A 13,601-nucleotide genomic window follows, 5' to 3' on the forward strand; every position below is an offset into this window, starting at 1 on the left:
CTCCCAACCCCCCCTGGTCCCTGTGCTGCTGGGCAGGCTGCTGTGGGAGCCCTGCTGGGGCAGGGTCTAGCTGATCTCCAGGACTCGATGATCTCCAGGGGTGCCTTCCAACACCTACCATTCTATGACTCTCTGGTGGGAGCAGCATGTTTCAGTTTCTGTCTTGTGTCATCACAAATCATCCCCAAACAGCTCACACAGCTTGGTGGAGCACTCTGGAAATTGATTTCTTTCTTTGTGGTGAGATGAAGCTCCTCAAGGTTTGTTCTTGTGCTTCCTGGAAAAAGCCCCAGGCAGGTTCCCTGCCTCTTCTGCAGAGAGCTCACTGTCAGCTCTTGCACACCAAGCTGCTCTTCTCCCCTCCCCATGAGAGCACCACTGGATGGTGACCCCCCCATGCCACACTCTTTCAGATCCTCACATGCACCACACCTCTCACCAGAGGCTGATGGTTTAAGGTTCATGGTTCAAGGCCCTCCTGGCTCCCAGCTCAAAGAGCTGCATGGCTTTTACCCTGGTGCAGAGCTGGGACCCTGGAGGACAGGAACCATTTCTAGAGGTGGAAGATTCACAGAATGGGTTGGGTTGGAAGGGACCTCAAAGCTCAGCCAGCTCCAACCCCCTGCCACGGGCAGGGACCCCTCCCACCAGCCCAGGCTGCTCAAGGCTGCATCCAGCCTGGCCTTGAACCCCTGCAGGGAAGGGGTACCCACAGCCTCCCTGGGCAGCCTGTGCCAGTGTCTCCCCACCCTCACTGCCAACAATTTCTTCCTCATCTCCACTCAATCTCCCCTCTTCCACCTTCAATCCATTCCCTCTCATCCTATCACTTCAAGCCCTTGTCACAGGTCCCTCCCTGACCTGTGCCCCCCATACCTCCCGGTGGCAGCTCTGCAGTGGGTGACTCACTCCAGCCCAGCACTGTGTGGAAACCCAAGAGGTGACCCCACCAACCTCACCCAGCTGGAGGGGTCTGAGGTGGACAGGCCTGGTGGGACCCCCCTGAAGACATCTCCTGAGCCCTGCAGAGAGGGCAGTGCCACCTCCTGCAGCAAGCCGCTCGAGGCTGCCCGGGGTGGAGGCTGGAGGCAGGAGGCGGTGCGGCAGGGAGCAGGCAGGGAGCAGCGGGGCAGGCCAGAGGCAGGCATGCAGAGGCTGAACAAACAGCTGCTGGTGGCCATGGCTGAGTCTCCCACACCTACTCTTGCACAAGCCCTGCACGAGGTCCCGGGCTGCGGGAGGTGGCAGCGGAGATGACTCAGGGGACAGCCACCTCGCCCCAGCCCCAGGCCACCTCCCCGGCACACACAGCCCCAGCAGGCCTGCCAGTCCCGGCAGCTGGGAGCTGCAAACCTCCTCCAGCAGCAAGGGCAGGCTGCCCACCCTGCCAGCTTGCTCTGGCACCCACCTGAATCCCAGTACCTTGTGCAAAGAAGCCATTACACAGCACCGGGCTGCAGCCTTTGCTGCTCTGCTCCTCCACCCAGGCCCTTGTCCTGCCCCATGCTCAAAGTGAGACCCTCCAGACATCCATGGGGAATGCTAACCAGGTATTCCCAGGAGAACCAAGCACTCAGGCACCTGAGGGCAATGCCAGCAGCAGGAGGAGGTTCATAGTATCACAGTATCAGTCAGGATTGGAAGGGACCACAAGGATCACCTAGTTCAACCCCCCTGCCATGGGCAGGGACACCCCACACTAGGTCAGGTTCTTTAAGAGATGCTCAGGGGGCTGGAACTCTGGTGAGGAAAGGCTGAGGGAATTGGGGCTTCTTAGCCTGGAAGTTCCACCTGAACATGGGAAGAACTTTAACTCAAGGGTGAAGGAGCCCTGGAGCAGGCTGCCCAGGGAGGTGGTGGAGTCTCCATCTCTGGAAGCATTCCAAAGCCACCTGGATGTGTTCTGTGTGACCCTCTCTAGGTGCCCCTGCCTTGGCACCAGGGTTGGACTGAAGGGCCTCCAGAGGTCCCTTCCAACCCCTACTGTTCTGTGATTCCCTGCAGGCCACCCTGGCTGCTTGCACAGCTCAGGAGGGAAGAGCACAGCAGCACCAGGTGGGGCAGGTGAGGCTGATCAACCCTTTCTCCCTGTGCAGCTCTTGGCTTGCACCTCCATGCCCGTCTCAAGGGTGGAACAAGTTGCTCTGCTATCTGTAGGCAAAGCTCAGGACCTGAGCCTATGACACAGTGTTTCCAGCAGCCAAGGGCCTTCTGCCAAGCACACCTCTTGGCTCCTCTGTGCCTCTGCTGTTATTTATTTAAGCCTGCAATTAGATTGGCTAACTCTGGTCAGGCACCTCTCAAGATGCAGCTTGCTGGGCAGATAGCACCAAATTAAGGACTATCAGCTCCAGCTCAGAGCTGACCTCCTCTCCTCTCCCAGCTTGCACCCACTGCTGGGGGCCTGACCCCCCCCACTTCCCTCATCTAGAACCAAGCACCTGCAGACCAATCATGGTCAGCTCCCTTGGACTCTGCACTTGGTTGGGGCAATATTGTTAGGACAAATCTTTTCCATCCCATTTTGCTCCCAAAAACAGAGGGTTTTCAAGTGCAAACCCCAGAGGGATGGAGCCAAGCTCCTGGCACTTCTCAGGCTGCAATTAAAGCTCTCCACACATCTGGAACCAATGCTGGAGTCATGAAGACCCTTCTGAAATGTTTCAGGTTTGGAGAACCCTGGCCTGCCACTTGTCCCAGAAGGGAAGAGTTGGAAGAGACCTCCAGAGATCATCCAGTCCAACCCCCCTGCTAAGGCAGGGTCACCCAGGAACACATCCAGATGGATCTTGAAAGCCTGCAGAGAAGGAGGCTCCACAACCTCTCTGGGCAGCCTGCTCCAGGCCCCCAACACCCTCACAACAAAGAAGTTTCTCCTCCTGCTGAGGTGGAACCTCCTGGGTTCCAGTTTGTGTCCACTGCCCCTTGTCCTGTCCCTGGGCACCACCACAAACAACCTGGCAGCTTCCTCCTGACCCCCACCCCTCAGCTATTGATAGACATTGATCAGATCCCTCTCAGCCTTCTCTTCTCCAGACTAACCAGCCCCAGGGCTCTCAGCCTCTCCTCATCACACAGATGTTTTGCAGTGCCTTCAGCATCCTCCCAGCCCCCCCTGGACACTCTCCAGCTGATCCCTGTCTCTCTGGAAGTTGGGGAGCCCAGAACTGGACACAGTACTCCAGGTGTGCTCTCAGCAGGGCAGAGCAGAGGGTGGGGAAGCTCCCTAGACCTGCTGGCCACACTTCATGCACCTCAGGCTGCCATTGACCCTCTTGGCCTCAAAGGCACATTGCTGTCCCATGGAGAACTTGCTGTCCACTAGGACCCCAAGGTCCTTAAAGGTCTTTTCCAACCAAAATGATTCTGTCCAGTTCTGCATGAGGAGGGCACAAAAGGAAACCTCATTTCCACTCCTGATTCCTTTAAGGCTATCTGCAGCATCAGGCCTGTCTGCAAAGGGTTCCTTTCCAAACAGTGACACAATCCAGCTGAAGGTCCAGGACTCAGTGCTCTCCATCTGGCCAGGGGAGCTTGGGCAATCCCTCCCAGCTCTGCCTGCCTTTTGTAACCAAGGTTAACGACACCTGTCCTGCTTGGTGCAGCTCCAAACCCTCTGCAAACTGCACAGGACAAGGTGCTCACACCTCTGGAGGCATCTGCAAGCAGCCTAGGTGGGGTGCTGAGGGATGTGGTTTAGCACCACACTCGGCCCTGGGTGGTTAATGGCTGGGACTTGATGACCCCAAAAGGTCTTTTCCACCCAAACTGAGCCTGTGATCATTTTTCACCTGCACCTTTGTGTCCCTCAGCCAGGCAGCTCCTGCCCACACTGCCCCAAGCCCAAGGTGGAGGTGCAAATGCAGGTCCCCACGGGAGGGGATGCAAACATTTGCCCATGCCAGGGGCAGCACACTGCAGCTGCAGGTGTGGCAGCTCCTGGAAGCCCACAGACCCCAACCCCCTGTGCCTCTCCACCCTCAGAGTAACAGCTCCTCCATGCTCCACGGGCCTGCAAGCAGCTGGAGGAGGAGGAGGAGGCCTTTGCCAAGGCTCTGGGGTGACAGTGGCAGCCGTGGGGCTGCTGCAGGAACTGCAGGCAAAGGCAGAAAAGCTGCAGGAGAAATTCTCAGGGCAGGATGGGGAGATAAGACACTGAAATGAATGAATCTGCAGGGAGTTGCAGTGAGTTCACATTAGTCATCTGGGTGTGGATGTCAGTGTCTGGCCAGCACGATAAGTGAGTTCCCCCCCCCCACCTCCCACACGTTTGGGATTATTCAGACATCACCTGATCTCCCCTGGTGACTACAAAGCCAAGCAAGCAGCTGAACCGTGCTGCCTTTGTTCCTGGGAATCACAGGGGGCACTGGGTTACCAGCTCTGCAGCACCATTAGCATGCTCTCCACACAAACACTGCTCCAGAGGCACTGATCCATCTGGAAGCCTCCCTATCTGAAGTGCACATCTGCAGCCATCAGGCAGCTGAGCAGAAGTTAGGTCATCAGGAGGGCTTCACAAACACCACCAATTAAAGACCCTCTCTCACCACTAGATGGTTTCCCACATGCTGCAGAGCTGTCTGTGCTATTAAACAGACATTAGGAGGTGGCTCCAGAATGCATCTCAAAGGTGAGCAGCTGCTGCATGCCAGGCTTCTGTTTGCCTCCCCTGAAATCCAGGAGGTTATCAACCTCAGCTGGGCTGGTGAGGACCTCAGGAGAGAGCATGAGTCACCAGAGCAGCTCCTGGGGTCTGTACCCAAGCTCAGCTTCTACATCAAACACAACCAGCATCCCCACACACCAAGCTCTGCACACTCAGGAGAGCCTGAACCAAACCAGGCTGAGCCCACAGGCACCATCCCCACACACCAAGCCCTGCACACTCAGGAGAGCCTGAACCAAACCATCCTGAGCCCACAGGCACCATCCCCACACACCAAGCTCTGCACACTCAGGAGAGCCTGAACCAAACCAGGCTGAGCCCACAGGCACCATCCCCACACACCAAGCTCTGCACACTCAGGAGAGCCTGAACCAAACCAATGGAGGCACCAACAGACTCAGACAACTATCACAGAAGGGGTTGGGTTGGAAGGGAGCTCCAAAGCTCATCCAGTCCAAGCCCCCTGCACTCAGCAGGGACATCCTCCACTAGAGCAGGTTGCTCAGAGCCTTCCCCAGCCTCACCTTGAGTATCTCCAGGGCTGGGGCCTCAACTGCCTTATGGAAGGCAGGTTGCATCAGTACAGGGCAGTCCATTTTTATGTTGCCAGGTCCCTGGATTTTTAGTTATTTGGATCAGGCTTAGAGAGTTCAACATCCAAAGCTTCAAATCTGCTCCCAGGTTTCACTACTGGCTGTTCTGCAGGCCAGGGTTTACCTTCCTGAGCTCCTAGCCATGAAGGAGCACAAAATTCACCCCAGAACTCCTCTTCACCACTGGTTTTCCCCCAAGGCAAACCCTTCTCTCTAGGCTGGGTCAGATCTCCTGCGGGCTCCAAGATGAGCTCCGCAGGCAGAACCTTCCCTTCCCAGCTCTGCCACCTCCAGTGGAGCAGCTTAGCCTCAAAACTGCCTTTCCAGCCACATTATTTTTAGAGAAGCAAACATCAGAATTCCAGATCACTCTTCAAGCTCCTGAATATTCACTCACTTGCATCAGTGAGATTGTCCAGGATCCTTTTGATACCACAGTGCTTAAAATACCCTGAAAGCTCTGCACAGGCAGCACGGGATGCAGCTCCAGCTGATGGGGAATATTTTAGTGCCCTAAATTCATATTTTGGTTGCTTGGTTGGGTTGGTTCTTTTCTTTCTTCCCCTTCCCTTCCCTCCCCCCTCCCCCCTGTTTTCTGGTGTTGGAACAACCCACAAAGACTAAATGGCAAAGGCAATTTGTTGTTTGCTTTTGGTTTGGTGTTTGGTGGTTGTCTCTTTTGCTGTTGGCAAAAGGCTTTGTAGAGAGACTCTGTTGGGAGGCAGAGCCAAGGTGAGGTTGGAGTGAGATGTGTTCTGGCAGCCTGGTGGGGGGTCTGGGGTGTAAGTTGCAGCTGAGCAGTGGTACCACCTAGCAGCCCATGGGAGAGACATGCCCCAACATGGTCATCAAAGAGCTTAGAGTGCCACCTTCAGTCTGAACATGTGGGGAGAGACTCCCTTCTCCATCCAGCCATGACATGAGGGAAGGAAACCCAACTGTTCAGGCTGCCCAGAGAGGTGGTGGAGCCTCCTTGTCTGCAGAGCTTCCAACCCACCCCTGGCCATTGTGCTCCTGGGCAAGCTGCTGTGGGTGCCCTGCTGGAGCAGAGGGGCTGGACTGGGTGATCACCAGAGATCCCTTTCCAACTCAAACCACAGCTGGTTTTGAGACTCTGGAAGCTGCAGGTATTAAGAAACCCCAGGTTCCCATCACCTTCTGTACAAATGCAAACCATCAGCTCTAACAGCTCAGCCTCCAGCTCTAGAGCCACCCCCAAGGGCTCAGCCTCCAGCTCTAGAGCCACTGACCCCTGTCATTCTAGATTCACAGGATGAAGAGATAAGGCTTGAGTGAAAGGTGAACCATGCTCCAGGTCTCTCCTAGATCCACCTTAGGCCCAAAAAAGGATTCTTGACTCTTACAGAAGTATTTCATGGAATTATTGAGGCTGGAAGAGGCCTCTGAGATCACCAAGCCCAACCATCCACCTGAGACCACCACAGCCATTAAAGCATCTAACACAGGCCTGGTGGAGGAGCACATTCCTGCTCAGGTGTTTTAGGGTGTTTTTAATGCTAAAATGACCATGGAAAGAAACTGCTTCTGCTTTTCAGAGGCAACTTTGCCAGCGTGGTCCCAAGGAGCCAGCAGGCTGCAAGACACTGCTGGGCCTGAGCTGCCCCCGGCCCTGGCAGACCACTGCTGTGCAAGCCAAATTCCCTTCCCATTGCACAGCTCCTGTGCTCCCCCCATGCCTCCAGCAGTGCTGCAGAGAGCCCCTGCTGTTGGCTCTCCATTGAGAGCTGCCTCATGAAATGCAGAACACCCCTGACTGGGAGCCACCCTCCCAACCTCTGCCTGGAGTCACACAGAAGCCGCATCTGCGCGAGGCACTGGCTCTGTGCGCCGCTTATCCACAGCCCCATTCACCACCACGGTAATCAGGCACTGCTGGCACTCCTGCCAACGGGAGCTCTGAGGGAAGCTCTCCAGTGTGTGTGCTTTATTGCACACACCTTCACTTTTGGGTGATCTAGTTCCAGCTGCCAACCTGCAACCGGCATTTGTGCATCGGCCGAACCTTTGCCTTTTGAAAGCTGCTTCTAAGGCTACACACACACAAAATAAAGAGGGGGGGAGGTGGAATTCAACCTTAACAAGCAGAAACATTTTCAAGAGTCCAGTGCTTTCCCCCCCCTGAAGTGATGCTGGCTGTGGTGGGCTGAAGAAAGGCAGCAATATAATCAGGCAGACTAGAAAGCAGCAGCAGCAGCAGCGATGTACTTCGTTATCTCCCTGGGCTAATCCTCCGTCAGGTGACTGCTCACAAGATTTCTTTAAGCCCTCATTACAGAGGCAGAAACCCACAGCCAGGACATCCACTGTAGTGACCCCAAAGTAACATGTTTAACCTCCAAGAGCTCTTGGTGGGATTTACACAGTGACCTGGGCCACCACAAATTGACCACTTCAAGGCAGGTTGTGCTTCCCCCCCCCTCCCTGCCAGCCCTCTCTCCCCTGCACTCGAAAGCTAAACAAGAAAAGGGCTCTGCTGTTTGTTCATCTGAAGGCAAATAAAGACATCACTAATTGAAGTGTTAGAAATCAGGACCAGCTCTTGCCAGCCAGCCAGAAAGACAGACACACAAATTAGTAATTGGGCTTTAGGATCTAATTCCAGCAGCTCTGAACCTACAGCTTGGCAGAGGCTCATTAAATTAATTCTCTCATTAAGAGGCCTCACAATTGACTAGATATTAATTATATGGGGTTGCTTTTGGTTGTGTGGGGTTTTTTTAACAGGAATAAGCTCAAAATCATATGACAACAAATCCTAGGAGTCAGTTCAAGGCAGGTTCTTTAAGTGGAGCTGCCTTGGCAGGGGGGTTGGACTTGATGATCTCCAGAGGTCCCTTCTGACCCCTACCACGCTGGGATTTCTCCTGGGGCAGGTTGTGAGCTGTTTGTTACACTTCAGACTCTTCCACCAGCTGGAAACCAAGTGGCTTTTTCTTTTCTTTTTGTCCCCCCCACAGCTTAGATTCACAGAATGGGTTGGGTTGGAAGGGACCTCAAAGCTCAACCAGCTCCAACCCCCTGCCATGGGCAGGGACAGCTCTCACCAGCTCAGGCTGCTCAAGCCTGGCCTGGAACACCTCCAGGGAAGGGACAGCCACAGCCTCCCTGGGCAGCCTGTGCCAGTGTCTCCCCAGCCTCACTCTGAAGAATTTCTTCCTCATCTCCAGTCTCAATGTCCCCTCCTCAAACAAGGAGACTCCCTGGCTGTCACCACTCACTGCCACCTGCTTGTGCACACACAGAGGAGTGTTTCAGGGGCTGAGAAGCTGTGGTTATGCAGATGCAGACAGCCATGTGACAGCACATGCTGGCTCCCACCAGTGTCCCTGCCTCCACCATCCACTTGCAGCACCCTGCCACGTGCTGCCATCAACATCAAGCCCTCCATCAAGTCAGCCTGCCAAGCACATCTTAAATACATTATCTTTAGAGGGTGCTCCTGGAGGACAGACACTGGGTTGAGGCTGTTGTTGGAGCTTGAACCTAAGTTTCTGCTCACAAAGTAAATCAGAGTGCTATTTCCCAAACATTCCAACAGATTGCTCTAATCCAGGGGGAGGGGAAAAGGCAAAACTAAACCCAACTCACCTTGATCATCTCTGCCACATAGCTCTCTGGTCCTGTGTATTCTGTTGAGTCTTTTACTTTCACTAAGACAATAAAGCACAAGTAGTGCCACATGTTGTGCTCCTCTTTAATGTGCTCCTCAAAGGTGACTGTCTTGTTATCAAACTTATCTCTTTCCAAGCCTACAGGAGAAGATGGAGCATTTACTACCAGGAGAGATGAGTTCTGAGAGTTAAACTTGTTCCTGCACTCCATTGCCCTATTGAAATGAGCCTGAAGAGGTGGGAGAGGCTGCAACCCAGTGCAAAGGAGGGAAGAAGGCACTGCAAGCACTGCTCACATCTCTTGTGCCTAACAGAGAACATGGGGTTAATAAAAATAAGGTAGCTACCTCCCCTGCAATCAGCTTGTTGGATTTCATAACACATCTCCTATTTTTAGGCCCAAATGATACCAAAAAGCAACATTTGCTTTGCTGCTAACTTCCAAAGGTTACTTCTGTCAGTCTGGGAGTTATGCAACCCCGGCGTGACCGGGGCGTTGCACCACGCTGGGCTCAAAGGCTCAGCAGCTTCAATCCCCCAAGCTACTGAGGAGGGGGGAAAAGAAAACCCCAACCAAACCCAAAACCCTCCCACAGGTGCTGCTCAGTGTTCTGTATCCTTGGGGGGGGAAGTGTGCTTCTAAAAATCCCTCTTACTCCAATAGGAAACTACTCTTTGAAGCACAGGAGGAACAAGCTGAAGAGTTGAGGGGAAAGTGGTGTAAGTGAGCAGGCATTCCCCAGCCAGGAGGGAGCAGGCAGCGATTCCAGACTCCTCTTCCCTCTGAGTTTGACTCCCCTGCCCCTTCAGTGCCTCTCTGCACTTACCACAAATGAAGCAAGTGGTTTTCAGAATTTCCTCTTTCTTCTGTTTTTCGCTCCTGAGGTCAGCAAAAGTGTCGATGATCACACCAAAGATCAAGTTGAGGACAATGATGATGACCATGAAGAAGAACAACAGGTCATAGATGACTCTAGCAGCAAAGAGAGGCTCCTGCAAGGCACAGATTCCAATCATCAATGACCCCAAGAGGGGCACTTTTAACCCTTCCCAAGCCTCTCTCATACTGCTGCCCCAGAACCCCTCCTTTCAGTCTCCATTTCTGAGGCTCTTTCATCATTTTTCACTCCATACCCTAAGTGAAAGTGAAATGCAAGGTCCCTGAAACAGAAACCTCCTTAGTCAGCTACTAGGATGCTCTGCTAACAGTGTCCCAGCCTGGCCTCTCTCCTTCCCCACTGAAGTTTGTTCTCCTCTCATCCCTGCCCTGCACCCCAATGATATCCTGCATCTTCTACATCACTACAGTACCAGTGCTGACCACAAACTCTTGTCCTGCAGTGTGATGGGATTCATGACATTCATGCTAGCAGCCAGCTGTGTGGACACTTCAGTTGGCTTCTCTGTCTCCACTTCATGTTTATTGCAGGTCTGAATACCCCAAGACCTAACCCTCCCTCCCCCTTCCCTTCCAGAGTGCCCTTCCAGAACCATTCTGCCCATTGGGTGCCCAACTTCTCTTCAGAACGATGCAACTGTTGGACCTCTCTCAGCTGGAAATAGGCTAAACCACCAGCAAACACCTTGGAGCTGCAGATCACCCAGAAGACATCCCCTCTGACCAAGGCTGGCCCTTTGGCCCCTGCTGTGCTTGTGGGGAAGAGCCAGAGGGAGAAGATTCAAGTGGGCACAGAAGCATCTCTGTGGGCACCTTTGAGCGTACTGATATGTTCCTGCTGCTTTGACTGGTCCTCCCTTTTTAGTGATGGCCCCAAACAACATCCTTCCTCCCCACACTCCCAGCTCCAACCTCCATCCTGGTCCCTGTCCTCTCATCCTTGTCTTACACATTCCACCTTTCCCCAGGGATGCTCCCCACAAGCTCCTGCCACGAGCACAGCGTCAGCTCCCAGCTGCTTCCTCCCGGTGCTCTTTCCCTAGCTTGTGCTTCTCTTATTTCTTCAGATGCTGAAGTGCCAAAGCACAGACTGTTGGCTGTTCCTTTGGGCTGCATTCTGGACACCCCTCAAGCTTAAAAAAAAAAGCCCTGCAGAAGGCTGGGTAGAAGCCTGCTGGAAGTGCTCGCTGTGAAATCTGCTGCCTCAGAGCTGGAGCCGCATGGCACCAACGCTCCGGACGCTGCATCTGTCCCAAGGCAGCACACGCACAGCATTCCCCCAGCACAGCCAGCCCCCACCCAGCCCTCCCTGGTGCTCGCTCTCCCACCCCCATCCAGTGCTGATTTACCTCCTTGGATGGTTTCCTGAGCACATCACCTACTCCACCCCCACTGCGCAGCCCGTGACTCAGTACGGTAACAATGCACATCAGCAGCGTCTCGCACGTATGCTCTTTGTTCTCTTCCTCCAGCTCCTCAGCAGGCACTTCTGTGAGCACAGCAAGCAAAGACACGTTCCCCAAGGCAGGCACACCAGCTCTACTCATTCTCTCCATTCTTTCCTCCTTAGGTTTTCTCCCCCCCCCTTTGCAATGCACAGAATGGGTTGGGCTGGAAGGGACCTTCAAGACCATCCAGCTCCAGCCCCCTGCCATGGGCAGGGACCCCTCCCACAGCCCAGGCTGCTCAGGGCCTCATCCAGCCTGGCCTTGAACACCTCCAGGCAGGGGACATCCACAGCCTCCCTGGGCAGCCTGTGCCAGTGTCTCCCCACTCTCACTCTCAAGAATTTCTTCCTCCTCTCCAGTCTCCATCTCCCCTCTCCCAGCAAAAAGCCACTGTCCCTCGTCCTGGCACTCCCAGCCCTTGTCCACAGTCCCTCCCCAGCTCTCCTGGAGCCCCTTCAGGTACTGAAAGGCTGCTCCAAGGTCTCCCTGGAGCCTTCTCTTCTCCAAGTTGGATAGCCCCCCACAGCCTGTCCCCACAAGGGAGGTTCTCCAGCCCTCTGATCATCTTCATGGCCTCCTCTGAACCCACTCCAAGAGTTCCAGGTCCTCCTTGTGCTGGAAACCTTGCAGGATTTCCAGCCAGAGCTGTACAAACCTCCTGAGCTCCTGCAAAGAGCCAACCATGGCAGCAGGTTTCTGCCCTTCATTCCCCACCAACAGACTTTTCTTTTGTGCTTGAGCTGCTGCCTTGGACTTGGTTGAAACTCTTTCCATTCCTGTTAGCATGCACAGCTCAGCTCACCAGATGCCTGTTTATACAGAATCCTAGCTTTTTGACAGCTCAGAGGACAAAGTGTTGCCTCTGACACTCTCCCTTGGTGCCTAACAGATTGCACAGCCTTTGGGCTGCACTCAAAATGGCAACTTCCACTTGTGTTCCTCAAATGGCTAAAATATCACTGCTGAGGGAAACAGCCTTCTGCAAAAGTACCACCACACTTCTCCTGACCCTCTCTTCATCTGCCAGCAGCCAGGTCTGGGCTCCCCAGTTCCAGAGGGACAGGGAACTGCTGGAGAGAGTCCAGGGGAGGCTGCAGAGATGCTGAGGGGCCTGGAGCAGCTCTGGGAGCAGCAAAGGCTGAGAGCCCTGGGGCTGAGAGCCTGCAGAAGAGCAGCCCCAGAGGGGAGCTGAGCAATGCTCAGCAAGAGCTGAAGGAGCTGTGGGGGGCAAGAGGCTGGGGCCAGGCTCTGCTCAGTGGTGCCCAGGGACAGCACAAGGGGCAGGGGGCACAGACTGGCAGCCAGGAGGTTCCACCTGAGCAGAAGGAGAAAGTTGTTTGCTGTGAGGGTGCTGGAGGCCTGGAGCAGGCTGCCCAGAGAGGTTGTGGAGCCTCCTGGTGTGGAGAGCTTCCAACTCCCCCTGGGCACTGTGCTGCTGGGCAGGGTGCTGTGGGAGCCCTGCTGGAGCAGGGGGGTTGGACTGGGTGAGCTCCAGAGGTGCCTTCCAGCCTCACCCTGCTGGGATTTTGGGATATAAAAAGATCTGTGGAGTTTCCCTTCCTGCAGGCAGTGTGTGAAGGGAAAGCAGCAGGCTCCTGCAGCTGAACAAAGCAGCTCCTCCTCTCAGCACTGATCCTTCGTTTATCAAAGGGGACACCTGAGCCAAGCAGAGCCCTCTCCTCTTGCACACATGGGCTGCTGGCCATTACTGACCTTTGAAACATCTGAGCATGTAGGAGCTCCACTTCTAACAGAAATAATGATGTTCTGTCTGGCTCTCACAGCCAGCATCATAAATCTCTGAGAAGCAAATCACATTTCCCTGAGAATAAACCTGAAGTATTTCAGTAGCCAACCTGAGGCTGCTGGTGATGCCACAGCCTCCTGCATGCACTGTTCTTCATCTCAAAACTCCCCCAGACCTACCCTTGTCTGCTTCACCCTTGGAATACTGCCTGCCTTGGTATTGAAAACAGCTTCCTTAGGTAGCTGGACAGAGTGATGCTGACAAAGCCATGGAGCAGAACATCTTTTAAAGATGGAAGAGAGGAGACTGAGGCTGGAAATGAGGAAGAAATTCTTCAGAGTGAGGGTAGGGAGACACTGGCACAGGTTGCCCAAGGAGGTTGTGGATGTCCCTTCTCTGGAGGTGTTCAAGGCCAGGCTGGATGTGGCTTTGAGCAGCCTGGGCTGTTGGGAGGGGTCCCTGCCCATGGCAGGGGGTTGGAGCTGGGTGAGCATTAAGGTCCCTTCCAAGCCAACCCCTTCTGCATTTCTCAGGACATTGTCCTGTGAGATCATACTTCAGAGGCTTAAAACAATGAACTCTGCAAGGAGGTAAACAGCAGCACTTCCTTCTCT

General features: G+C 54.3%; 1 protein-coding gene across 14 annotated transcripts in view; it reads right to left on the minus strand.

Annotated features, from left to right (window-relative positions):
• ITPR1 (inositol 1,4,5-trisphosphate receptor type 1) overlaps positions 1 to 13,601 on the minus strand; it is a 204,123-nt gene that overhangs the window by 13,544 nt on the left and 176,978 nt on the right. For all 14 annotated transcript variants that reach the window (XM_068157768.1, XM_068157769.1, XM_068157763.1 and 11 more), the window contains 3 exons: positions 11,142 to 11,281; positions 9,722 to 9,887; positions 8,872 to 9,032 (listed from right to left, as the gene is read on the minus strand). In XM_068157768.1, coding sequence (XP_068013869.1) covers positions 8,872 to 9,032; positions 9,722 to 9,887; positions 11,142 to 11,281 — 467 coding nt within the window. The remainder of the gene's footprint in view (positions 1 to 8,871; positions 9,033 to 9,721; positions 9,888 to 11,141; positions 11,282 to 13,601) is intronic.

This window comes from Melanerpes formicivorus, unplaced genomic scaffold (assembly GCF_026170545.1).
Source record: "Melanerpes formicivorus ecotype bairdi unplaced genomic scaffold, bMelFor1.0.p_v2 SCAF_38, whole genome shotgun sequence".
Lineage (NCBI taxonomy): Eukaryota > Metazoa > Chordata > Aves > Piciformes > Picidae > Melanerpes > Melanerpes formicivorus.